We start from the raw sequence: 27,262 nt of genomic DNA, 5'->3' as shown, positions 1-27,262 counted from the left end.
TTAAAGAATCTGCAGTGTATTTTTTTTTTTTATTAAACATGTAGACAGGAGCTTTATTATAAGACTTTTTGCTATATAATGGAATTCAGAATAAAATGTCTTTTTCAGTTCACACCCTGAAACTGTTAGTTACCTAACAAGTACAAAGGGGTTGTTATAAGCGTGACTTTCACAAGACAACTCCATAGTACAGAGCAGCCTTTCTCAACCAGGGCTCTGAGTACAACATGGTCTGATGCCATGGTATTTTTTAACAAATGGGGACAAGTATATACCTACACTCTTTCTAACCCCTTAAAGTACTTAAAGTCAGAAAGATGGTCCTTGAGTGGTTAATTCAAACAAAAATAAATTTACTTAATGGTAGAAATAAATTCAACAGACTAGACATATTTTCAAAGAAAACCTTCCAATTGTGACATCTATTTGAATATTTTTACGCTGCCACTTTGTATCGAACGTCTTACCATAGCAAATTATGTCTATGCTTCCAAAATTCTTATTAATCATAAATGCTGCTGCATAACTTTTAAAAAATTGATCCTGGGTTCAAGAAATACCGATACATTATTAACAAGTTCTTATAATTCTGTATTTACTTTCATTTGTAAATATCACATAAATACCATAATGCCATAATGTTAAATCATTAAACAAATTTCTAAATATTGATTTAAAAAGTTTTGAGCATACATTGCCAAAATATTTAGTAAAATTAACAAAATTTTTTTTTTTTTTTTTAAGGTAATAGGCCCAATTATTTTCTTCATGCTTGACTCCTACTCAGGAGTTGGTAATACCTGCATAGTTCTTGTAGAAAATGGATCTGGCACAATGTGAAGACAAATACCGGCAAAAACCATGTGTTTCAAGTTATATTTTAAGAAATCATACAATCCATGATATTTCATGAAGTTGTTTATTCTTGTTATTAAACTTGGACTCAAGTAATCCTGGTTATTCTGGAAAAAGCACCTCGTTTGTAGGGATCATTCAATCATCCTTTTCCACAATCACCTCTCCGTGAAGTACCTTTCTTCTTTGACGTAACATATGAAAATAGAGTTGTGGAAACACTTAATTGAAAAAAAGAAAACAGAAAAATAAGCTGTTGGTTTAAGTTATTCATACTTGAAACTAACACATGTTAAAGGTGGCAAAGTCTGAGAGTATGTACATTACACAGTTAACTCTCCACCCCTAACTTACTGCCATTCGTAACATTATAGAGCTCACCGTTAGAGTACAAATAGAGGCCCACATACCACATTCATGGAATTCATGGTCCAAGATACCCAGAATGTGCTCTACAAGGGAAGGGGAGCCTGTGTAGGCGGATGACCTGTGGAAAGCCAGAACAGGACCTCCTAAAACATGGCACAGAGAAGCAGCTCCTCTTGGCTGGGTCTAAGGGTAGTCTGTTTTATGCAAACATATAACGTATATGCATGAGGTCAGCTGGGCAAACGGTTATTTGCCCAGTCAAATCTGGAGAATTATTTTGAGCCACTGCTTTAAGTCAGGGTACGAGCACAATAATAAATGTTGGTTGAGTAACATCAGTTATAAACAATATAAATGTAAAAAGACCTCTGAAAATGATAAACAGAATAACCAAAATAATGAACCTAATAACAAGACAAGCTTTCAATATCTTGCTTAGGCAACTTTGGGTAACAATTTATTCTTAAAACTTAGCTCAAACATAGCAAAAATGCATAACAGATTTTCATTTTTAAATTTAGACACTACCCATTTTATAATGCAATCATCATATTACACCAATGAGCCTAAAAGTGTTCAAGTCATGTATACTTAAAGCTAACTGACCAATTACTGCAAATACTTCTATAAAATTCTGAGCTTAGTAGGAGGCCTTGTCACTTATTAGCTGGGTGCCTTTTTCACAATTTCCTTGACTTCTCTGATTTTTAATGTCCTTATTGGTAAATGGGAGATAATAGTAATATCACTATTTTGTAGTACTCAATGAGAAGATTTATGTGAATGCATTTAATAAGCAAAGGAAAATAAAATTAGTTGTTATATACTCATATCAACCCAGAGTGGAAAAGCATCATCCTGGTTCACTGGTACTCTGCAAGAGGGACTCTCAAGTAACTGTCACCTATTGCCATATGCCAGGTGGTGCAAAGAGTAAATGCACTCTGCTGCTCACACAAAGGCTGGGGTGTGGTTCGAGTCTACTCAGAGGCACCTCAGGAGAAAGTCCCGGTGATCTACTTCTGAAAAATCAGCCAGTGAAAACCCTAGGGAGCACAGTCCTACTCTGACACATATCAGGTCACCGGGAGTTGGAACTGACTCCATGGCAACGGTAACAGGTTAAAAGTTTCCCAAGAGACCTGAAAAGACAGACAAAATTTACTGGTTTGGAGCTGTGAGCCACCATCCTTCAGTCTCTGGGTACCTGGGGAGATGCTTCAGTGGTCGTGAGGAAGAGGAGAGCCCAATGCTTCAACTTAGAACTGTGAAATGACAGATACTGATGCAGGCTCGGGTTGTGCTCCAGCCATGTTAACTAGATTACCTAAATGTTGGGAAAAGCAAGTGGTGTCAACTAATATTCTATATATACCATTCCTTAGCCCTATTCAATCTCCATCTGGCTCTGGTAGAAAATGTGACGACAGAATCAGGCTGTAACGGTTGAAGATGAGGGAGAAAAACACTATCTAAGTCAATTTTAATTTTAGAAGAGCTTAAAAGTTGAAGACCTCAAGGCACTGGCCAATTTTTATGCTTTTCCTCTTTAGGTAAAAATACAGATGTGTCAGTGTAGATTTCAGACTCTATAAGCTTTTCTCGCTTCCTTGCAACCCAATGACATCAAAGTCTCTAATTTTATTGAGAAAGGCAAGTGATAGCCTTGCTTTTTCCTCATATCTCCTGCTGTTACTGTTGGGTGCCGCTGAGCTGATGCCAACTCACTGCAACCCCATGTGGTAGAGTAGAAATAGGCTATAATCTTTAGGGGAACAGATCATCAGGTCCTTCTTGCACAGAACTGCTGGGTGGGTTCAAACTGCCAACCTTTCAGTTAGCAGCAGAGCTCAGCCAACCTGCTTAAGCATTGTGCCGCCAGGGCCCCAACGTCCTGCTACTATAAAGTTTCCACCGGTGGCACAAATGGTTTGTGCTCAACTGCTGACCTGAAGGTTGGCAGTTCAAACCCTCACAGTGGCATCACAAAATAAAAGTCTGCTGGTCTGCTCCCATTTAGGATTACAGCCAAGGTAACTTCATGGAGCAGTTCTACACATGAGGTCACCATGAGCTGGAATCAACTTCATGGCAACTACCAAGGATTTAAGGTGATGAGAAATTAGTGAAAAGACTGAATTATTCCAACTATTTTAAGAAAAGCAGCTTTATTATTCTCGTTTATAAACACAAATAAGATTAAAAAGCACTCCTAGATGGTTTTTCCAAGTGTATGCTTAATAAATAGAAAGGAATGGTATAAAATTTTCTTGAATACATGTTTATACTCAGATACATAATTCTAAATGCTTGCATAGAGTTCACTGATGCATGCTTAAAAAAAATCATACAATAGAGGAAGAAAGAGAGTCAGGCATAGGAGGAGGATGCACAATGTGTGGCTAATTGCCTCCATTAACAACTGTCTCCTTTGCCATGAGACCAGGACTGCTGGATGGTGGCCAGCTACCATTACTGAACATTCTGATCAAATATTCCATAGAAGAATCCTGATCAAAACAGGGAAAATGCAGAACTGAATTTAAAATTCTCATGGAATCCAGATTTCCTAGAGCCATGACAGTTGGATGAATCCTGAAACTACTGCGTTCAGATAATCTTTAAACTGTAAACCAAAAATATCCTCTGAAGTCTTCTTAGAACCAATCAATAGCTTAGTGTAACTAGTGAAAATGGTCTGCAGTGAGCATTATGCTCTTTTAAGAACTATCTGTATGAGATCAAATTGACACAAGCAACTAGAAAGATTACAGAGGGAGCTTAGGGGTAGTGAATTTATGTTAATGGGGAAGGAACAACTCAGAAAAGGAGAGTGAGACTGGTTACACAACTTGAAGAATGTAATCAATGTCACTAAACGGTACACATAGAAACTGATGAACTACTGTACGTTTTGCTGTGTATATTCTCAACAAAAAAATAAATAAAATTATATTTTAAAAATAAGATAAATCATACTGAGTTTACTTTTAAGGGATTTTGAGAAAGTAGTCATTTGTGTATCAACTTGTCCTTTTTCCTTAAAAGTCTTCTGACAAACTCCTCTTTCAATTATTTCAAATTACAAATAAATGTGGACTAAACAGAAGGTTGTATTTATAAGCAGTTATTTCTAATTATTTTTCCTTATTTATGAAACCAGTTTATTATGCTATCTCCCCCCAAAATTTAGTATGTTAAATGAAGGTAATAATAAGTATACTTACATGGTATATATGAGACCATGGTTATTAGAAGAAAATAATAGTAGTCAAAAGAGACATTGTATTTGTTTGGAAGTCTTATTGAAAACATTCCTGACTTCTTCACATACGGTAATGCAGCATATATTGTAAGAAGTTCACCAGCAACTCCAACAGGATATAAGATGATAAAAAAATTATATCTGGGGAAAGAAAAACCTTACAGAATTATTTTTCTAGAATAATTGTGGGATTTTATATCATGGTTCTTTTGCTACTATAGTATATCAAATTTTAAAATCCCCTTTCTGTACAGATTGACAATAACCTCACAAAAAAAATTAATTTTTCTATTTTAATCATTTCCTTAGTATCACCTTTTTTCTCTCATAGTAGTTTCAATTTTAAATGACACGATCTTAGTAAAATAAGAAGCCAACTTACTTAACAGGACTGAACTACTTCCATTTAAGAAATGTATATGCAGTATTTATTTATTTATTTATTTGTATTGTAAAGGTAACTTCTTCAACGCATGGAATCATACTGATTTTTTTTTTTCTCCTGCTAGTCATTTATTGGCCAAATGATGTGCTTAAAGGCCAATTATGATCCCAATCGTATATCTAAACCTTGAAATTATCAAAGTAGTTCTTAAGAGGCGTTTAAAAATCTTTTTGTGGTTACTAATTAAAAGACACTGACTTAACTATTACAGAAAACCTATAATACTACGTAAAGCATCAGTAACTACTGAGTGCATCTAAAACTTCTTTCATTAGAAAACGAGTTAGATAAGTAATCTGTTGAATTCCCACATTAAAGGAATATAGCTGAGAAGTCTCATTAAAATTCGAAAGTGCACCTGTTTATCTGTCTTGTGGCAAGCATTCTAACAGAGTATGCCAGCCATCCTTTATGCCTGCAGTTAGGGGAACACCCCACACCTCTACTGATCTCTAACAGGAAAAGCCTAAAGGACCTAAGAAAGTCATTTTCAGCAAGTCAGTTACTATATACTAGATACCACAGAAAATTAAGGTAAAAATGAATAAAATTTATTTATATTTTATCATTTCGTTGACATTGAGAAATAATTGTGAGGAAAAGTCGAATTAGTATTGTAAGAACCTGGAGACAATTTAGAAATCACCTTATTCCTATATGGCAAGAATATACTAGAATAAGAGACTGGAGAGCAGAGAGCAGGGTCATTTGCCAAAATAGATTAACTGGCAAAGAAAGAAGACTGATCCCTTTACGTCACCTGCCCACCCCCCTCCTCCTTCCTCAGATGTACCCCTGGTTTCTTACTAGCCTTCTGTAGTTTTGTTTTTTTTTTTTTTTGTATAATTTAAATCAATCATTTCCTATCTCAATTTTTAAAATCACATAACTGAACACTTTATATTCCCTTCTCAAATAAAATATCCAAATTAATTTTCTTTAAATTTGTTTTGTTTTTACTTTACGTGGCTCTCAATTTTTTTTTTGGTGGTATAGTTGTTTAATAGGGGGAAAAGGCTGGGCGGGGTGTTTAATATAGGGAAAAGCCAATTTAACACATCTACAATAAACTAGTTTAAAGCTATAAGATCAGTGAAAATTTTTAATAAAATGGTAATAAAGTATATAATTTGTTTGAATTTACAGGCACTTTTTTAAAAGTTGCGTTTCGTAAACTGTATCTAAGCTGTTCTGAGGGTGGTGTGGGAAATTTAACTGCCCACAGGCCACGATTAGGTAAAGACATAATGCTTCCTTGAAAATTTCTAATTGTCATTTAAACTTTGGGGGGAATGCATTTCCGAAATTAAAATGGAAATCAATATGAAAACATAACTCATTACACAATTACGTGTTTTGTGTACAAGTTTTCCAAGAACACTTCTAGTATATAAATAGAATCAAGTCTATTCAAACCACTACAGTAGGCCACAACAATTTATAAATAAGAAGCCATTCCTAAAGTGAATTTTTATTTGAGAACAGTAGCTTCAACATTTGAACACAAATATTATTTTAGGTAATTCAGTGGGGTTGGCATACATATTTAGGCAATCAAGAGCTTCAAGATTTTTGACTTGAAACCATTATTCATGATTATGACTGACACTGTATCATGCTAACACATGCATTTCAAAGTTGAAAAATTTTATAGTACCTTGTTTAACATTAAGGCAACTGACAAACATTTTCTAAACAGTGAATTCAAACATGCAGTGGCAGGGTTTTGAACTTTTCCAATAATTCAAGACGTGCAAATGCATTCCGAAACGCCTATGGATAAGGCTGTGAAGATCAACGTGCATGGCCTAAAAGGAATGTACAACATGCACTCTGTTATCTTCTTCAAACAAATCTGCAAATACAACAGATGAAAAAAGACTGCATCATGGTTAGTATTGTTAAAGGTTCTAGAAGCCCAGAAGACTGTGGTCATGCAAAACAGTACTGATATGCACACTCAGGGATTACAGTCCAGCAACATTCCAAACCACCAACCTTTTAAAAGGCCCAATCACTGAAAGTAAATAAATTTTCATGTACAATAAAGATAAATCCAACCATATATAAAAGGTAGCACAGCGTTCTCATGACAGACAGTATGTTTAAGCTCGAATTACAATTTTATAGCATTTACATGCAAAATGGTAAGCCACAAATGTCTAAAATGGCACTAAAAAAAAAAACACAAATGTCTAAAATGGCACTAGAGAATATAAAAAAAGTTTGAAAGAATACATATGTAATTAACAGAGATTATCCTTATATAGTGGGATTATAAGTAATTTTAAAGCTTTTTCCTCTTTTATTTATTTATATATCCTCATTTACTATATCTGAACATGTATAATACATGAGTAATAAAAAAAAGGAGTAATCGCTTAAGAAAAAATGTTAGGCTTTTACTCCATGGGGGATTTAAAACAAGTCCAACTAGCTAAGGACTATCCTCAAGAATGTATTAACATAAATATCAGAGTTTTTAAAAATAAATGAAGTATAGATACAACATTCTTTATATTATCTCAAAGCATTATTTATATTAGAAAAGTGGAAATAATCTAAATTCTAACAAAAGAACTGGTTGAGTCACACTGTGGAATATTGTGTAGCTTTAGTGTTAAAAAGAATTAAAGATCTACATGTACCTGTTCTGACAAAACAATAAAACTCTAAGATATAAACAAATAATAGCATTTATTTATGTTTAAAAAATTCACTTCTGGGTTTTGGCATTTTTGTTAGTATGGATAAATGGATGGATAAACTCCAAGCTGTGTTTCCTTCCGGGGAAAGGGTTGGGTTGGGTAGAGTAGAAACAGAAACTGCCCACGTTTATCCTATATACTTCTGTATTGTATGAACTTTGTACAAGGGAAACATTAATACATCTATAGTTTTAAAAAAGCAATTTCAAGAATGAAAAATTTTCAAACCCTTCTATTCCACATACACGAGATATGCACCTTTTAACCTGACTCCCTGCGCTTCTCATCATCTGTCTCCTCTGTTTCAAGAGGATACTGTTTTATTCATACCACATCTCAGGTACAAAATAGAAACACTCCATTTGTTTTTGTTTTTATTGTTACCACCGCTATAAGTACAATATAGAAAATGGAATGAAAAATCTATACTGGCTGTGATTTCTTCTCAAAAAAGCAATCTTATTTTATTACTTTGTAAAATGTCAGTTGCTTAAAGAGTTTAAACTGTTAAAAAAAAAAGGGGGGGGGCATCTTTTCTTTAAAAAAAATGTTGCTTTAGAATAGATATGTTTAGAATTCTTAATAGAAATTTGGTCTACATTCAAAATACAATTTCAAGTAAATGTGACTTTAAAGAAATGTCTGTCTCTGCTACTTAAAGAGAAAAATTTTATATATATATATATATATAAAGAAAACCAAACCCAGTACCATCGAGTTGATTCCAACTCATAGCAGCCCTATAGCACAGAGTAGAACTGCCCCATAGAGTTTCCAAGGAGCAGTTGGTGGATTCAAACTGCCAACCTTTTGGTTAGCAGCTGAACCACTGCACCATCAGGGCTCCATTATGTACCTAAGACACTAAAAACTGTGAATGCTGGATTTAATATCAAAATAATTTAAATCAATGTGATAAAAATGCCCTATTTTTGGCAATTATTTAATATGATTTCAAAAGTGCATATTATGCTTTCGAAGAAAGTTATTTAAGGTCCGGGGGAAAAAAAAGCCAAACTCATTGCCATAGAGTCAATTCCGACTCATAGTGACCCTATAGGGTTTTCCAAAGCTGTAAATCTTTACAGAAGCAGACTGCCATATCTGGTGGGTTGGAACTGCCAACCTTTTGGTTAGCAGCTGACTGTTTTAACCACTGTGCCACCAGGACTCCTTTATTTAAGGACAAGTAATGTAATCTGCCTTGCACTGATTTCACTCAAGAGATATATTAATATGATTCATCTCTGGTCATTAAATTAAGCTTTTAGGATGCAAGTTATGACACTACTAGTATCTAAAACAACAGCATTCTGGCATCATAGGGCTAAAACACAAGTTTTAACTCTGGTGTTGGCTCAGCACACATAAATTAGCATGCACAGGACTGTGAGAAACTAAACTGCAAGACATCGCCACCTGGCCCATTTAATGAAGTATGGCAAGTGGTTGAGAAGATTGAATGTGTAGAAGGAATAGCGAGTGATCTCTGTCACAGTCCACGCGACCAGAAAAAGCACCACACTCTCCTCATTCTGGATCTGCAGGATTACAAAGAAATCCACAGTGTGGTTCAAATTTGAACTTACTTTTCGGTGAAGATATTTTACTTATTACGTCTTTTATTATAATGGGATATGTTAAGTTAGACAAATTTAATGCAATACAGAAAACATAAATGCTTTCACCATCTTATAAGTGATTACAAACATGCAACTTAAATATGTCCTGTGTATAGGAATGGTCAAATATTCACTTGCTCCTCTCCCTCACCCTTTACTCCAGTCAGTAACAATCATCTCAGGATAATATCAACCACTGAAAACAGAACAGGAACAATCTGGCCCTCCTACTTTCTATTAGTCATTAAATGATATCCGTTTTACTATAGAATTAACTCTTGAATTTTGCCATTCCTCTTCGGCCCTACTACCATTATTTTAATGTAGAGCCATACCATCGCTCATCCAGACTACTGTAACAGTCTCTTATATAGTCTCTCCATTCTTTATTTTCTTCATGGATGGCAGTTTTCTCTTCAAAATAAAACAAAGTACCAAACAAACAAAAACCAAACTGGCATCAGCTAGTCCTATGATTTAAAAGTTTCATCGGTTTCCCATTGCTTAAGAGACTGGAAGGATAAAATCCTAACACTGGAGCGTGATTTTCAAAGTTCTTTAAAGGCCAAGCTCAGAAATCTCTCTAACTCCATCTACAATCACGCAAATCCCCTACACTTCTTTCTCTGGTGACACTAAGCTTTGTATTATTTCCAGAATATGTTCTGAACTTCTGCATCTTTATACATCATTCTCCCTAATTACAATGCTACTACCTTATTACTCCCCTAGAAAATCCTTTCTTATCTTTTAAGATCCAGCTAGAACACTGTGTCCTCTAGAAAACTCTTCTCAAACTCCCCCTCCCACCTTGAGCAGAGTTATTTGCTCACCTTCTTTTGCTGTCACAGTGCTTTGTTGATAACCACATAACTTGCCAATTTGTATTAAAATTTGCCTGGCTAATTCCTGTATTTCCATCAGCACTCAACTTATATATGCTTCCTCAGGGAAGCCTTCCTTCACCTCCCTCATCAGGCTAACTCCCAAGTATATCATACTGCATTGCATACTGGATTCTGGTTTTAAAGCACTTAACAAGAATAGAATTAAATAATGACTTGTATAACCACTTGTTTAACATCTCTCCCCTACTGTAGGCTCCACTGGCGAGAACCATTTGTACTGTTAGTCGCCATATCCCCAGCAGTCTAGCTGGCATAGAACAGGTGCACAATTAAAATCTGTTGAATGACTCAACATTTACATGACTAACCCCCTGCCCCACAGCCAGTACACTTGACAGCTGGGATTGATTTTTGTAAATCCAGAAAATTAGGTATATAGAATGCATTCAATAAACATTGGTTGAATTAATTAAAGAGTGGTGGACAGGTACCAATGGGAGGCTACTGTTAAAGAAAAATAAATAGTAATATTATGCAGAGATCCGCTGGAGGAAAAAAGAGCAAGTAGATCCTTGTCCTCTTTGGTACTAGCCACTCTCATGTTTTTGTTGTTGTCAGTTGCCATCAAGTTGGCTCCAATTCATGGTGACCTTATGTATAACTGAACGAAAATGTTGCCCAGTCCTGTGCCATCTTCATGAGACAACCTCTAGCTTCTCTTTAACTTCTGCTCTCTAGTTAATGTCAGCCATCTCGTCTTTGTCTTTATTCCTCCCCAGTCTTCAGACTTAGTGTGGTCTGAGTCCAGCTATTATATTCATTCACTCTCTGTAATAGTTTCTCCTTTATTCTGTTAATGTTGTACTCCTGCTTCTAACTACTGAGAAACTTAATAAAAAGTTGGGATTTCTGTGTGACATGTTTATGTTGCTATCTGTATGGCAACCACTGGTTGGAAACAGATAAATCAAGTAAGTTGAGTGAAAGATATAGTACAGAGGGCTAAAGTGTAGAGTAGTAAAAGGGCAGAAGGTCAGCAATCTGTCCCCACATAGACTGGAGGCCAGTGAGTCTAGCAGGAAATGCAAAAGAGGTTAAGTATCAGTCCCCGAGCAGAGGAGAGACAAGAAAGGCATCTGAGGAGTGGAAAACAAGCCAGGTATCTGTCCTCAAGTAGAAAGGAGGCTACAAAGACTGTCAAGAAGGTCAGGAAACTTGGTCTGGGAAATGTTTCTGTCATGGGTTTAATAAGCTCAAAAACTTGACATAGTCAGCATGGTGTTTGTCTCGTCAGAAAGGGTTAAGCCATTAACTAGATTCAGGTCTGTCTTCGGTTATGCCTCAATAAATAATATTTATTTATCCCCAAGTTCCTTAATGTTCCTAACTTCCAGTCTTTTCTATTTGTTCATATCTACAGAACTAGATTTACTTTTTAGGTCTGTTGCAACACTCAGTGCTAAAGAATGAAAAATAAACTGCTTATACAGACAACTTCAATTATATAATCAAAGAGAATATCCATAACTTCAACATAAAAGAAATTTTCAGTTAACTCTTCAACAGAATATGAATACTAATTTAAAAAACTGAAAAACATCAGACTATATTATGAATACGAAATGCCAATATTTGATTTTGCTTGTTTTGAAGCCACTCCATTAAAAAACTAAGTCAACGTAGTAAACCCTGGTGGCATAGTGGTTAAGAGCTATGGCTGCTAACCAAAAAGTCAACTTTTCAAATCCACCAGACATTCACTGGAAACTCTACAGGGCAGTTCTACTCTGTCCTACAGGGTCACTATTGAGTTGGAATCGACCTGACGGCAACGGTTTTTTTTTTTTTCTATGTCAATGTACAATCACACTTAAATTTCAACCCAACCCTTTTTTTCTCCAATGGTCCTGCTTCCTGAAATACACAAATGTTATTATTTTAGATTCCTATTAATAAAGATCTTTCCCTATGGGCTGAAGTAGAGAATATGTTCATGTCACTTACTGGTTTTATACTGTGAGTAACGAGCCACACCATAAAGATTCTTGAACTCACTTGGACCCCAGTCACAAGCACGGAAGTAGGTACAATTCCTTAAAGAGAAAAACAAGTCACCTATTGCCCTTAAGGCAATTTATAACAAAAATAAAAATGAAAGCAAAACTTACCAATTAAACAGTGGACTATCTGTAAGTAAAATAAAAAAAAAAATCACGAGTTAATAGCATAAAACATAAAATCAATCCCTGTTAACAATGGTATTAAATAAATCCACAGGTGGTATGCATTCAGAGAAATAAGATTGATTCTTCTCAACAAATAAAATTTCAAATAAATATTAGAACAGAAAATTGTATGATTAAAAACTTACCTCAAGAGAGGCAAATGTCTGGAAAAATTTAAGTGTCTTCTGAACACTTTTATATAAACCTCTGTGTGTTCCTTTCTCCACATAAAAACGTACCATGGCAATAGCTAGGACCAACCACCTAGAAAAAAAGAAAAGAATTTTGTAAACTTCTATCAACATGAATAACTCTGAACTTCCTGAAAAAAAATGCCATAATTTATATAGGAGCAGTATGTTTTATTATGTTCTCAGTTCATTACTTTAAAAAAAAAAAAAAAACCCACAGGAGGAAATGACAAGGGGATATGTAGACTCTATTACAGAACTACATATAGATTTAAAACAATGTCCATTATATTTTTCATTTCAGCAAATAAATCAACAGATTGAAGAAATTAGGTTTAGATACCAAATATGAGATTATCAGAAAACACTGACTAACTATATAAAGGTCCCTTTATAAAGCTGTCAAAAACTGTGTATATGAATAAATACATACTTTACACAAGTATATAATATATAATCAAATGCAGGTACAGAATCATTGTTGTGGATGGAATGGTGTCCCCCCAAAATATGCGCAGTAAATTCTAACCCCTATACCTGTGGCTATAATCCCATTTGGGATAGAGTTTTATTGTTATGTGAATGAGAGAGTATTTGTGTAGAGTGTATCTCAAGCATACATGGGGGAAGACAGATGCCACACCACATGACACCTCCAAGGAACCAAGAAACAGGGTCTGAAAAGAGACAAGGATCTTCCTCCAGAGCCAACAGAAAGCCTTCCTCTAGAGTCAGCACCCTGATTTCAGACTTCTGGCCTCCTAAACTGAGAAAATAAATTTGTTTGTTAAAGCCACCCACTTGAGTTACTTCTGTTACAGAAGCAATAGATAACTAAGACAATTAAAACTTATATTTGTTGTTAGGTGTCCTCAAATCAGTTCCAATTCATAGCAACCCTATGCACAACAAAATGAAACACTGCCCAGTCCTGTGCCATCCTTACAATCATTGCTATGTTTGAGCCCACTGTTGCAGCCGCTGTGTCAATCCATCTCGTCCAGGGTCTTCCTCTTTTTCACCGACCCTCTACCTTACCAAGCATGATGTCTTTCTCCAGGGACTGGTCTCTCCTGGTAACATGTCCAAAGTACATAAGTCTCACCATCCTTGAGTTTAAGAGGCATCGTGGCTGTGTTTCTTCGAAGACAGACTTGTTCTTTCTTCTGGAAGTCCACGATATAGTCAATATTCTTTGCCAACACCATAATTCAAAGACATCAATTCTTATGTCTTCTTTATTCATTGTTCAGCTTTCATGTGCCTATGAGGCAAATGAAAATACCATGGTTTGAGTCAGGCACCTTAGTCCTCAAAGTGACATCTTTGCTTTTTTACACTTTAAAGGGATCTTTTGCAGAAGATTTGCCTAATGCAATATGTCATTTGATTTCCTGACTGCTGCTTCTATGGGTGTTGATTGTGGATCCAAGTAAAATTAAATCCTTGATGACTTAATATTTTCACCATTTATTCACAATGTTGCTTATTCAAGTTGTGAGGGTTTTTGTTTTTTTTATGCTGAGGTGTAATCCATATTGAAGGCTGTAGTCTTTGATCTCCATCAATAAGTGCTTCAAGTCTTCTTCGCATTTAGCAAGTAAGGTTGTATCACCTGTGTATCACAGGTTGTTAATGAGTCTTCCTGCAATCCTGATGCCGCATTCTTCTTTATACAGTCTAGTTTCTTGCATTATTTGCCCAGCATACAGACTAAATAAGTATGGTGAAAAGATACAACCCTGACACACATCTCCTGATTTCAAACCACACAGTATCCCCTTGTTCTGTTCAAACAACTGACTCTTGATCTATATACAAATTCTTCAGGGGTGCAATTAAGTGTTTTGGGATTCCCATGTTTTGCAATGTTATCCATAATTTGTTATGATCCAGAGGTAACTGTCTTTGCATAGTCAATAAAACACAGGTAACCATCTTTCTGGTATTCTCTGCTTTTAGCCAAGATCCATCTGACAACAGCAATGCTATCTCTCATTCCACGTCCTCTTCTGAATCCAGTTTGAATTTCTGGTAGTTCCTTGTCAATGTACTGCTGCAACTGCTTTTGAATTACTTTCAGCAAAATTTTACTCGCATTTGGTATTAATGACGCTGCTCAATAATTTCTGCATTCCCTTGGGTAACCTCTCTTTGAAATGGGCAAAAATATGGATCTCTTCCAGTCGGTTAGCCAGGTAGCTGTCTTCCAAATTTCTTGGCATAAACGAGTGAGCACTTCCAGCGCTGCATTCATCGGTTGAAAGATCTCAACTGATATTCCGTCAATGCCTGGAGTCTTGTTTTTACCCATTGCCTTCATTGCAGCTTGGACTTCTTCCTGCAGTACCACTAGTTCTTCATCATACGCTACCTCCAGAAATGGCTGAACATTTACCAATTCTTTTTGGTACAGTGACTGTATTCCTTCCATCTTCTTTTGATGCTTCCTGTGTTTTTGCCCATAGAATCCTTCAATATTGCAACTTGAGGCTTGAATTTTTTCTTCAGTTCTTTCAGCTTGAGAAATGTCAAGTGTGTTCATCCCTTTTGATTTTCTAGCTCCAGGTCTTTGCACCTTTCATTATCATACTTTGTTTTCTTGAGCTGCCCTTTGAAATCTTCTGTTCAGCTCTTTTACTTCATTTCTTCCTTTTACTTTAGCTACTCTACATTCAAGAGCAAGTTTCAGCATCTCTTCTGACATCTATTTTGGTCTTTTCTTTCTTTCCTGTCTTTCTAATGACCATTTGCTTTCTTCATGTATGATGTCCTTCATGTCACCTCACAACTCGTCTGGTCTTCGGTCATTAGTGTTTAATGCATCAAATCTATTCTGGAGAAAAATTCAGGTGGGATATACTCAAGGTTACACTTTGGCTTTCATGGACTTCATTTAATTTTCTTCAGCTTCAACTTGAGCTTACATATGAGCAACTGATAGCCTGTTCCACAATTTGAAACAAACAACAGTTCAAGAATCCTTTATATCACTCAGACACAAGTCCTTTATTGGATATGTGATTTGCAAATATCTTCTCTTAGTCTGTGGCTTGTCTTTTCCTTCTCTTAACAGTGTCTCTCAAAGAGGTCTTAATTTTGATGAAGTCAGATTATTAGGTTATTTTTTTTTCTTTTATGGAACATTTAGCTTAACTCTTTATCAGCATGACCGCCTATACACAATAACTTGAAACATTCATTTATTGGCTGCTAAATGGAAGTCTAGATTTAATCTAGGAAGGCAGTAGAGACAAATCTGTAAAGAACATATGAAAGTACAAACTGTATGAAAGTTGAAAACCATCTCTACTACAAGCCTCCAAATGGTTACTATGTATGTCAGAGAAGAACTGTGCCCCATAAAGCTTTCAATGGCTGATTTTTCAGAAGTAGATCACCAGGCTTTTCTTCCAAGGCACCTCTGGATGGACCCAAATTTCCAACCATTTGGTTAGCACCCAAGTTGCAACTGCCTCAGGGAACTCTTCAATTAGTAAGTAGAAACAACAACACAGTGCTGTAACAAAAGATCCCATAATTTACAGAAGCCTTTCTTTCACACCACCTGGGCTACAACCCTAGATATTCTTAGAAAAGGAGAATCTCTTTTTTCTAGTTGTCTTCAAAAAACCAAAGAAAAATCAAACCAGTAGCCATCGAGTCGATTCTGACTCATGGTGACCCCATGTGTGTCAGAGCAGAACTGCACCCCTCAGGGTTTTCAAGACTGCAACCTTTTGATAGCAGATCGCCAGGTCTTTCTTCCAAGGCACCTGTGGGTGGGTTTGAGCCACCAATCTTTTAGTTAGCGCTCCAGTGTTTAACTTTTTGCACCACCCAGTATTTACATCCTTAAAATTGCTGGGCTCCACTGACCTCAGAGTCTATGTTCATAATCACTATGCTGAACTGTGTAAGTATATACTATGCCCTGAGATATTAGCTGATGATAGTAATTCATGTATTTAAGTTATAAATACATTTTAAAAGTGATATGGAGAGTTTACGCTCAAATATTTTTACTGATAGTGTGCTATCAAAAAAGTTTGAAGGACACTATTTCGGATGAGAAAATCATCATTCAGACATTAAGTTACTTACCTTAAGCATGAGAGTAAATTTACAGTAGAAATAGAACCACTGAGGTCTCCTAACCCACAGTCCTACTCTCTTTCCACCGTATCACAGTTATCACAGTTTTACTGGATTCACTGATGATTCATCTCATTTGAGAGCCAACACTGAATTCACTCCTGGGCTAATCTGAGAGTGCTGATCTGGATAATGTTTTAGGTACCTTCCAGGTTTAAAATGCCATTTCATTATCCTCAATGCCCAAGTCCCCATACTTTTAATAAGAAAACAAAAAGCTTAATAAACCAAAAACCTATTGCCATCTAATCAATTCTGACTCACAGCAACCTTATAGGACAGAGTAGAACTGCCCCATGGCATTTCCAAGGCTGTAAATCTTTACAGAAGCAGACTGCCACATCTTCCACCAGCAGAGCAGATGGTGGGTTCAAACCGCCAACCTTTCGGTCAGCAGTTGGGCACTTAACCACTGTGCCACAAGGGCTCCTTAATAAGATGTTTTAATTCACATTTTCTACAGATAATTGTTTTTTTAGGCAAACTCTAATCAGATTTTCATAAAATATAAATTTTAGAGGTAATTATTAACCTACCAGAGAATTTATCAAAAAGTTCATTTAAATGACAAGTTTTCTACATTTTTAAGCAGCATTATGCGAAGATTCAATTCATACATTTTAAGAGTATAACAAATTGTACTGCTGCTCCATAGGTGGCAGTATTGCACCAACTAGTCTAGTATCATGATAATGCCACAATAATAATGCCACCTGTTTGAAAGAAATTAAAGACTCGAGTTAGAAAGGTCCATGGAACCATCTAGTCTAACCTCTAATCTGTTTTTCTGCAAATATGAGCAGGAGCTAATCTAAACAAATCAGAGCTGACTTCCTAAGCCTGCCATCACAGGGTGACAAAGTCTCTCTAAGAGGCTACATTTAACTAACTTTGGCATTCCTTCATCCTTTAGTTTTATAATTGTAATAAAAAAAAACAAACTCCAAAAGCAATCAACATTTCTATAATAAGGAATTCTTTTCTGGAGAGTTGTTTCTTTAAAACATGGCAAGGCTATTTATTAAAATAGATGTGGTCTCCAATAAAACAAGATCTCTTAAGAAAAAAAAAAAAAGGTGTGTTCCTATAGAGAAGACTGCTTGGTTGCTTGCTTAATTTATTCATTCATTCATTCTCAGGCTCAACATTTATTGCTAAACCAGATACTGTGCTAGATTCTGGAGAATTAGAGATAAATAGGATATAGTTCTTGCCTCAAGGAACTCTTAAATTATTAAGTGAAGACAACAGCTCAGTGCTGTAACAAGAGATGTATCCCATAATTTACTAAATCCAGGAGTCTTTCTCTCACGCCACTCTGGCTACAAACCTGAATACTCTTATAAAAGGTGAAATCTTTTTCCTAGTTGTCTTGAAAACAAAAAGAAAGATGAAACCAGTAGCCACTGAGTAATTCTGATTCACGGTGACCCCATGGGTGTCACAGCAGAACTGCACTCTTCAGGGTTTTCAAGACTGCAACCTTTCAGAAGCAGATCACCAGGTCTTTTCTTCCAAGGCACATGTGGGTGGGCTCAAACTGCCAACCTTTCAGTTAGCAGTCCAGTATTTAACTGTTTGCACAAAACCGGTATTTTTTTTTTGGAAATTTAACATTGCTTTTTAAATTTTAATTATAAACAATTTCCAACGTATACAAAGATACAGAGAACAGTATAATGTATAGGCCCATCGCCCAGCTTCAACAATTACTGCCTTATGGACAATCCCGTTTCATCCAGACCTCTATTTCCCTCCTTCCTCAGCCCCTTCCCAGATTATTTTAATCTAATCACAGATATCCCATGACTCATAAATATTTTACTACGTATCTCAAAAGAAAAAGATTATTTTTATGAACATAACTATAATACTGCTATGCCATGGAAAAAAATTAATAATAATTTCTTAATATCACAAAACATCCAATCAGGGTGCAAATTTCTTCCACCCTCCAATAACTTTTCAAAATCATGATTGCAATAAGGTTCATACATTGTAATTAGTTGATATGTCTACTATGACTCTCTTAATCTACAGCTTTCTCCTCTCTCTCACCCCCTCATCCTCTCTTTTTCTCTTGTAATCTACCTCCTGAAGGTTATTTGTCCTATAGAGTTACCCACTGTCTGGATCTTGCAGGTTGGAAACCCACGTCATTTATTCTACTCTTCCCCCCTTGTTTTTCCTGTAAATTGGCAGTTAGTTCCAGGGGCTTGGAAACCCTGGTGGCGTAGTGATTAAGCGTTACAGCTGCTAACCAAAAGGTCAGCAGTTCTAGCCCACCGGGCGCTCCTTGGAAACCCTATGGTGCAGTTCTAAACCATCCTATAGGGTCGCTATGAGTCAGAATTGACTCGACAGCAGTGGGTTTTTTTTTTTTTTGGTCTAGGGGCTCGATCAGATTCATGTTTGATTTTCTAGCAAAACTAATTCGTAGGTTGTACTGTGTACTTCTATAAAACCAAACCTGTAGCTGTCAAGTCGGTTCCAACTCATGGCGACTCTGTGTGTGTTAGAGTAGAACTGTGCTCCATAAGGTTTTCAATGGCTGATTTTTCAGAAGCAGATCACCAGGCCTTTCTTGCAAAGCACCTCTGGGTGGACTCAAACTTCTAACCATCTGGTTAGCAGCTGAACATGTTAACCATTTGTACCACACAGGGACTCTGTGTACTTCTATAAGGAGCATAGAATACCTAGCTGTCTTTTTCCTGATGTTAGAAATCACTGGTTACCACTGCATAGAACCTCCATTTTTTTTTTTTTATTGAAATGGAGTTATTGAAAAATAATATTGTAATTTTATCATCCCTTCTTTATACCTTCTTTAACCGTTTGGAGGCTTATAGCAGAGGTGGTCTTCGGCTTTCATACAATCTGTACTTTCATATATTCTTTACTGACAAGTCTAAACTGCCTTCCTAGACTAAATCTAGACCTTCATTTACTGCCCAATAAATCAATGTTTCAAGTTATTGCATATAGGTACTCATGCTGATAGTGTTCAGCTGATTGTTCCGTTAAAAAAAAAAAAAAAAACTTGATAATCGGACTTCATCAAAACTAAGACCTTCTCTTTGAGAGACTCTGTTAAGAGAGGGAAAAAACAAGCCACAGACTAGGAGAATATATTTGCAAATCACATATCTGACAAAGGTCTTCTGTCCAGGCTGTATAAAGAATTCTCAAAACTCAATGAGTCAACTATCCCATAAAAAATGATCTAAAGGTTTGAACAGACACTATACCAAAAAAATACACAATTGGCATATGAAAGGAAGGTCAACGTTATCTTTAGTCACTAGGGAAATCCAAATTAAACTATGAGATAACACAACATGCCTATTAGAATGCCTGAACTTAGACTCACCTACCAAATGTTGGTGAGGATATGCACCAGTGAGAACTTTCATGTGCTGCTGCTGGGAATGTAAAATGACACAACCACTTTGGAAAACAGTATGGCAGTTTCTTAAGAAATTGAACATGTGACTACCCTATGACCCTGCCATTCTGCTCCTGGGTATTTACCCAAGGAAAATAAAGGGTATGTCCATACAAAGACTTGTATGTGAATGTTCATAGCTTTATTTGTAGTATACAAAAAGTAGAAACACCCAAATGTCCATCAGCGGATGAACAAACAGATAAGCAAGTTGTGACAGATCCATACAGTGGAAAACTTCTTAGCATTAAAATATATGGCTATTACTTAACATTTTGGGAAATGCATATTTCCTGGTATAACTTGGGTTTGATGTTCTACTAAGCCACACTTAGTAGAACTAAGTATACTGTGAAATACCTTGAATAGTTTCTCTTTCTGCAAGAAGTTCATTTATCAATTAACTACTAAGGATAAGAAATAACATTTTTAAACATCCACTGGAGCCCTGATGGCACAGTTGTTAAGTACTTGGCTGCTAACCAAAAGCTTGGTGGTTCAAACCCACCAGGCGCTCCACAGGAGAAAGACATGGCCGTCTGCTTACATAAAGGTTTACGGCCTTGGAAACCCTACGGAGCACTTCTACTCTGTCCTATAGGATCGCTATGAATCAGAACCAACTCAATGGCAATGGATTTGGTTTTGGTTTGGTGTGACAGGCACCCTGCTGAGCAGTTCATATCCATTACAGCATTTATTCCTTGTAGTAGTCTAGCAAAGTAGTTGTTTCAGTTTTACAGATGAGAAAACTAAAGGTCAGAGAGGTTAAGTAACTTGTTTGAGGTTACCCACCTAATAAAGAGTGAAGCACAGCCTTCAATCAAAAGTTCCCTGTACTGTTTACAGAATAAAATTCAAATGTGTCAGCAATGCATTTAAGGCCCTGTGCTATACTCAGGATACCCATTTGCCTTCATTTTCCAACCTATATTTCTGGTCCATTTGTTATTCCTCGACAGCAGAAATTTCACATTTCCCACTCATGCTATTTCCTCATTCATGCCTATTAAATTCTACTCATCTTTTTAGTAGGTTCAGTTTCAATGTCATGGTCTCCCCTGCACAGCTTTGATTCTGCCTTAGCTGTCTGTCCTCTGACACCTCTGTCGAGCATTTATTTCATTCTGTCTTTAATTGCAATTTTTGTTTATATATAAATGTCCCAGGTTACAATTCTTCAAGGACAGGGCCTTTCTTACGTCCCAATTGACCTAGAACAATGCACTTAACCTTTATATCCTCTAAAGTGTTTGTTGAAAAGCAAAGAGAAAAAGAAATGCTTCCTTTCCTAATCAAGAATCTATTATTAGCAAGTGCCTTAAAAATCCTCACCTCCTTAAAGGTATAATTCTACCCCTGGGAATTTATCATGAGGAAATAACTCAACAAAACAAATAAAAGCAAAATATCATTAGGGGCATGATTTAATCACTTATTGTACATTAACTCTACAGAGTATTACAAAAAAAAAAAAAAACTCGGGGCCGTTGAGTTGATTTCAACTCACGGTGACCCTATAGGACAGTGTACAAATGCCTCATACAGTTTCCAAGGAGCAGCTGGAGGATTTGAACTGCTGACCTTTTGGTTAGCAGCCACAGCTCTCAACTACTGTGCCACCAGGACTCCACAGATTATTATAATAAATTATAATTATGAACTATATATAGAAACACTTAATAGAACATTAAGTGAATATGGAATACACACTAAAGCAGATACTATAAATATATGCTCCAAAATTGTTTTCATTCATTCAATAAAACATTGTTTCATAGAGTTCAAATGCTACAAAATATGCATTTTTTCATTCATTCAATAAACACTGTTTCATAGACTTTATGCTGTACTGGCAATAACAGACAACAAACCAGACAAATTAGTAAAATACTGCACACCTGTTGTTGTTAGGTGCCGTCGAGTCATAGCGATCGTACGTGCAGATGGTAATAAGTGGTAGGGAGAGAAATCAAGCAGGCAAGGGGAATAAGAAGTATTTGAGGGGGTTGCTATCTGAATGACCATGACCAGGTAAAACCTCACTGAGAATGGAGGTTTGAGTAAAAACCTGGAGGTCGGATACCATGTGAAAGATAATAAGGAAAAATGAAAAGTTGTGCTGCTGTTGTTGTATGGCATCTAGTCGATTCCAACTCAGTGACCCTTAGAGCACTGAGTAGAACTGCCCCCCAGGGTTTCCTAGACTGAAATCTTTACAGGAGCAGATCACCAGGTCTTCTCTTCTGTGGAGCGACTGGTGGGTTCAAACTGCTGATCATACCTTCGGCTAGCAGCCAAGTGCTTAAGCACTGCGCCACCAGGGCTCCTTGAAAAGTTGTGCGAAGCCTATAGAACTAGGTGAATTTTTTTTTGCATTTATGATGTTTCTTAAATATTATTTTGTTTTCAAAACCACTATAAAAAAAACTAATAAACACTTCAAAGTTCCAGTAAAAGAGAAACAAGTTAAATTTAACAATAACCAAAAAGAACCTCAGCTAATCCTCTGCTACCCACCCTGTTAAATGTATACATTTTTGTCCCAATTTCAACACCACTTCTCCAAACTCATTTAGCACTCTTCCCCAATAGCACCCTCCAATATAAGTCATGAGGAATACACCAGGCTTATCTGCATCTCATGCTATTTTCCAGAATTTATCTCACTTGAAATTCTACCCTATGTGCAAATCCAACTTCTTCTTCAAATCTTAACCTCTCTAGAAAGCCTCCAAAGAGTTAGTTACATGGTGTCTCAGTTATCCAGTGCTGCTTTAACAGAAGTACCACACGTGGATGGCTTTATCAAAAAGAAATTTATTCTCTCACAGTCTAGGAGGCTAGAAGTCCAACTTGAGGGTGCCAGCTCCAGGGGAAGGCTTTCTCTCTCTGCCGGCTCTGGGGGAAGGTCCTTGTCATCAATCTTCCCTTGGTCTAGGAGCTTCTCTGTACAGGAACCTCCAGTCCAAAGGACACGCTCTGCTCCTGGCACTACTTTCTTGGTGGTATGAGGTCTCCCACTCTCTGCTCATTTCTCTTTCCTTTAATCTTTTGTAAGATAAAAGGCGGTGCAGGCCACATCCCAGGGAAACTCCCTTTACAGTGGATCAGGGATGTGACCCTAGTAAGGGTGTTACAATCCCACCCTAATCCTTCTGAACATAATTCAATCTTGCCTCATTAACCACAGAGTTTAGGATTTACAACACACAGGAAAACTGTAACCACAAAATGGAGGACAACCACACAACACTGGGAATCATGGCCTAGCCAAATTGATACACATATTTTGGGGCGACACAATTCAATCCATGGCACATGGATTACTCTATCTTCATTACTCTTGCCTTAGAACTACAGCTGCTAACCAAAAGGCTGACAGTTCGAATCCACCAGGCGCTCCTTAGAAACTCTATGGACAGTTCTACTTTGTCCTATAGGGTTCCCATGAGTTGAATTCAACTTGATGGCAACAGGTTTGGTTTTTTTTTTGGTTTTGCCTTAGAACAGAAATGAAAAAGATAAGGTCCCTTCTCAATACAGGCACTGTATTTAGCAAAAAATAAGTTTAGGACAAGTTCAGGATAAGCAATAATTTGCTGGGGGAGGGTATAAACGAAAAGAATAAAGTGTGAAAACACAAAGGAGAGTGCACTTAACCCTGCTCTGAATAGGGTAAGAGACCTAGAAGACTTCAAAGCGGTTGATTTGGTGTTATGGATTGAATTCTGTCCCCCCAAAATATGTGTTGTAAATCCTGACCTCTATGCCTGTGGTTCTAATCAAATTTGGGAGCAGGCTGTCTTTGTAATGCTAATGAGGCAGGATTATTGTAGGGTGTTTCTTCAGTCAATCTCTTTTGAGATATCTTGTTGTTGTCAGGTGCCCTGGGGTCTGTTCTGACTCACAGCGGCTCAGGGAAACCCTACGTATAAGGACGAAACACTGTCCAGTCCTGTGCCATCCTCACAAGCACTGCTATCTTTGAGCCCACTGTTGCAGCCACTGTGTCAATCTGTTTCGTTGAGGGTCTTCCTCTTTTTCACTGACCCTCTACTTTACTAATCATGATGTACTTTTCCAGGGATTGGTCCCTTCTGATAACATGTCCAAAGTATGTGAGACAAAGTCTTGCCATCCACACTTCTAAGGAGCACTCTGGCTGTATGTCTTCCAAGACAGACTTGTTCGTTCTTTGACAGTCTATGGTATATTCAATATTCTTCGCCAACATAGTAACTCAAATGCATCAATTCTTCTTTGGTCTTCTTTACTTATTTGAGATACAAAGAGATTAAACAGAGATGGGAGAAGATAGATGTCAAGCCACGTGAAGATCACCTAGGTGCAGAAGCTCAAAGAGACAAGTACCTTCCTCCAGAGCCAACAGAGAAAGCTAGCCAGCACCCTGAATTCAGACTTCTAGCCTCCTAAACTGTGAAGAAATAAATTTCTCTTTGTTAAAGCCACCCATTTGTGGTACTTCTGTTACAGCAGCACTAGATAACTAAGACACTTGGTTAGAAGTCACGGAAGGAATAAGAAGGACATTATACAAAGAGTGAACAGCTGAAAAAGTGGGGCAAGCTCTGCTTTAAGGGAACAGTCAGAAGATTTCAAAGGCAATAAAGAAAAGGTAGATAGAAGAATCAGGGAGCATATTGCAAAGTGCCTTGAATGACAGTCTAATTCTCTTACAGTGTAGGTGATGCAGAGTCACTCAAGGCTTTAAACTAGAGTTACACAGTGGATTTTCATTTTTTAAAAGATAACGTGGGCTTCAAAATGGAGAACAGACTGGAAAGGCACGGGATGGCACACAGTTAACACACAGCAGGTATTCAAAAAATGTCTATAAATTAGATGAGTCTATCACAGAGGACAGAGAATTCTTCCAGCCCCTACAGCGTCTAAAGGCAACATGGCATGTGTAGTACTCAAACGCTCGCAGGTTGCTTTGGATATATTAGTTTTCTTTCCTTTCAATGTAATAAAATCTAGGAAAACAGAAAGGCACAAAACAGTACTGGCTTCGGAGTGAGACTAGATTGAAACCCACGTCCTAACACTTGCTGGCTGTGCGATCTTGAACAAGTTGCTTAACTTTGTTATGCCTCAGTTTCCTAATCTGTAAAATGTAACATCATGTATCTCACATACGATTGCAGAGGATTAAAAGTGAGATAACACATCTAAATTAACCAGCATGGCACACAGTAAATCCACAATATTACAATTTTTTTTCATGAACTGTACTTGGTATTACACTCTAAGCACTCACAGATACTCAAATACTGTGTCAAATCATTTATTAAATTTTTGTAAGTCATGTTTTCCTAGAAATCCTGGAGAAAGTTTAAAATATTAAACTTTCCCCCACACTTGTACAGATTTATAACATTTCACGCACTAATGAGAAAATAACTTTTAAAAAAGGCAATGCAATTTAGAAACAGCATAGCTTCTTCCCAACACATTTCAAAAAGCGGTTGACATAGAAGTCACTTTGACAGCTCTTTGAAGAGCGACAGTCATTGTGTAACCTTAACTTGTAAGTCACATTCGAAGCCAGAAATAAAAAGTACAGGGTATCAGTAATGGGGCATGAGGCAATAAGGATGCTGCACACGAGTGCCAAGGTCTGATAAGACAGGGTTTTTAAAACACCGTCCCAAGTAAGAAGCTGTCGGATCTACCCTTGCGTTTAAAAAAAAAAAAAAAGTGGCGAAATTGACAGCTGCGAAAACTCTGCCCACAGATCTGCAGCAGCAGGAAACGAATCCCCGGGGCCGGCGGCCGGGAAGCACTTTGAGCCACTGGCTCGACAGCTCCGGGCTCGGGGCTGCGGCGTGGCCAGACCCAGGCGTTTCTTCAACAGCAGCGGGAGGCAGCGGCGCCCGGGCCGTAGCCGCCTCCCCCGCGGGTCGGCCCCGCATTCCTGCCCGGCTCTATACTTAACCTCCGGCCCGCGCCCCGCCGCAGCCGCGCCACGCCGTGCACCGTATTAGGCAATGCCCAGCGAGCTGCGCCGGCCCCCCCTCCCCGCTCCATTCACCCCGCGGCGGCACCCGCGCCCCTCCCCCACGGCTGCCGCCCGCGCCCCCGGCCCCCACCCGCCCGCCGCCGGGCCCCGCGCGCGCCCCGCGCGCCCCGCGCGCCTCGCGCCCTTCGCCCCACGCCGGGCGCTCCGGCCGCCGAGCTCACTCCCCGGGTCCCGAGTGTCCGCGTCCGCAGAGCTAGGAGGGCCCGAGTCTGGTCGCGGACTTTCGGGGTGCACGTACCCCGCGGTCATGGCGATGTTGTAAAAGATGAGCCAGGCGGTGGCCAAGAAGCCGAGGCGCCTCCTGTTGCCCGTGGCCTCCCTCTCTTCACTGGCCTCCGAGGCGCCGCCGTTGGTGCCGTCCTCCTCGCTAGACGCCATGGTGGCCGCGCAGCCGGGGGAGGTGGAAGAGAGGGGAAGGGGAGTGGGAGGGGGCCCGGCCGAGCGCGCAGCTGAAGCGCCGCCGCCGGCTACCGCCGCCTCCGTCAGGCTCCCCATGTGCCGCGCGCAGGGGGCTCGGCGCCGCCAGCTCGACCGCCCCGCGGGGGAGGAGCGGGCGCCCCCGGCTGCGGCCCGCCCCGCCCCTGCCCCTCGGGAGCGCGCGCGGGGCCGGGGCCCGGGCCGGGTCGGTCGGCTTCGGCCGGAGGGCTCGGGTCCTGCGAGCCACTGCGGTGATTTTAAGGCGGCAGTGTGGATCCCACCCCCGTGGGAAATCTCTCCGCCTTGGTAGCCGTGGGAACCACTTCCTGCAGAGATGCCTCAGACGCCCTGTGCCTTGACGATGTGAGCCTTGCTAGCGCGTTTAGTGGGGAAAGTCTGAACACATCTGGACTTGGCGTTGCCCTGTTCCGCCCAGCGTTTTTTAAAGTAGTTTCTGGACAGCTAGCGGGATCTTCCCGCCAAAGACTCACTCTGAAGAACTTCAGGGGAGGAAGTGCGCGCGTCACTGTTTCATTTTTCCTGGCCGATCGCGCATGTAGAAAGTGAATACAATAAAATTGTTCCACTTTTGCGGATTCTACTGGAGGGAGCGAGTGCTCTGTTGCTTTGTGTGCAAGTCGATTCCGACTCATAGCCACCCTACAGGA

The 27,262-nt window shown here is 38.5% G+C and overlaps 1 protein-coding gene across 1 annotated transcript; it reads right to left on the bottom strand.

The window, feature by feature from the left end:
* Positions 1–635: 635 nt before the first annotated feature.
* On the bottom strand, positions 636–27,037 carry HACD1 (3-hydroxyacyl-CoA dehydratase 1). Its single transcript, XM_049881907.1, has 7 exons — positions 26,416–27,037; positions 12,484–12,601; positions 12,281–12,299; positions 12,117–12,205; positions 9,062–9,183; positions 4,452–4,630; positions 636–1,076 (listed from the first exon to the last, which is right to left on the bottom strand). Exons 1-7 carry the CDS (start codon positions 26,670–26,672, stop codon positions 994–996), a joined length of 867 nt encoding a protein of 288 aa, XP_049737864.1. The 5' UTR covers positions 26,673–27,037; the 3' UTR covers positions 636–993.
* Between the last annotated feature and the right edge of the window lie 225 nt (positions 27,038–27,262).

This window comes from Elephas maximus, chromosome 4 (genome assembly GCF_024166365.1).
Source record: "Elephas maximus indicus isolate mEleMax1 chromosome 4, mEleMax1 primary haplotype, whole genome shotgun sequence".
Lineage (NCBI taxonomy): Eukaryota > Metazoa > Chordata > Mammalia > Proboscidea > Elephantidae > Elephas > Elephas maximus.
Note: the sequence above shows the minus strand (reverse complement) of the source record. Positions and strands in the feature narration are given on the sequence as shown.

What these genes read in the sequence shown, in the direction of transcription:
- HACD1 (XM_049881907.1), bottom strand. Translation starts at nt 26,672, where the DNA reads ATGGGGAGCCTGACGGAGGCGGCGGTAGCCGGCGGCGGCGCTTCAGCT. An exon ending in TTACTCACAGTATAAAACCA is followed by an intron (nt 9,184 to 12,116) that starts GTAAGTGACATG and finishes GTAATCCTGCAG; the next exon opens with ATCCAGAATGAGGAGAGTGT. An exon ending in TACTTCATTAAATGGGCCAG is followed by an intron (nt 4,631 to 9,061) that starts GTGGCGATGTCT and finishes TTCTTTCCCCAG; the next exon opens with ATATAATTTTTTTATCATCT.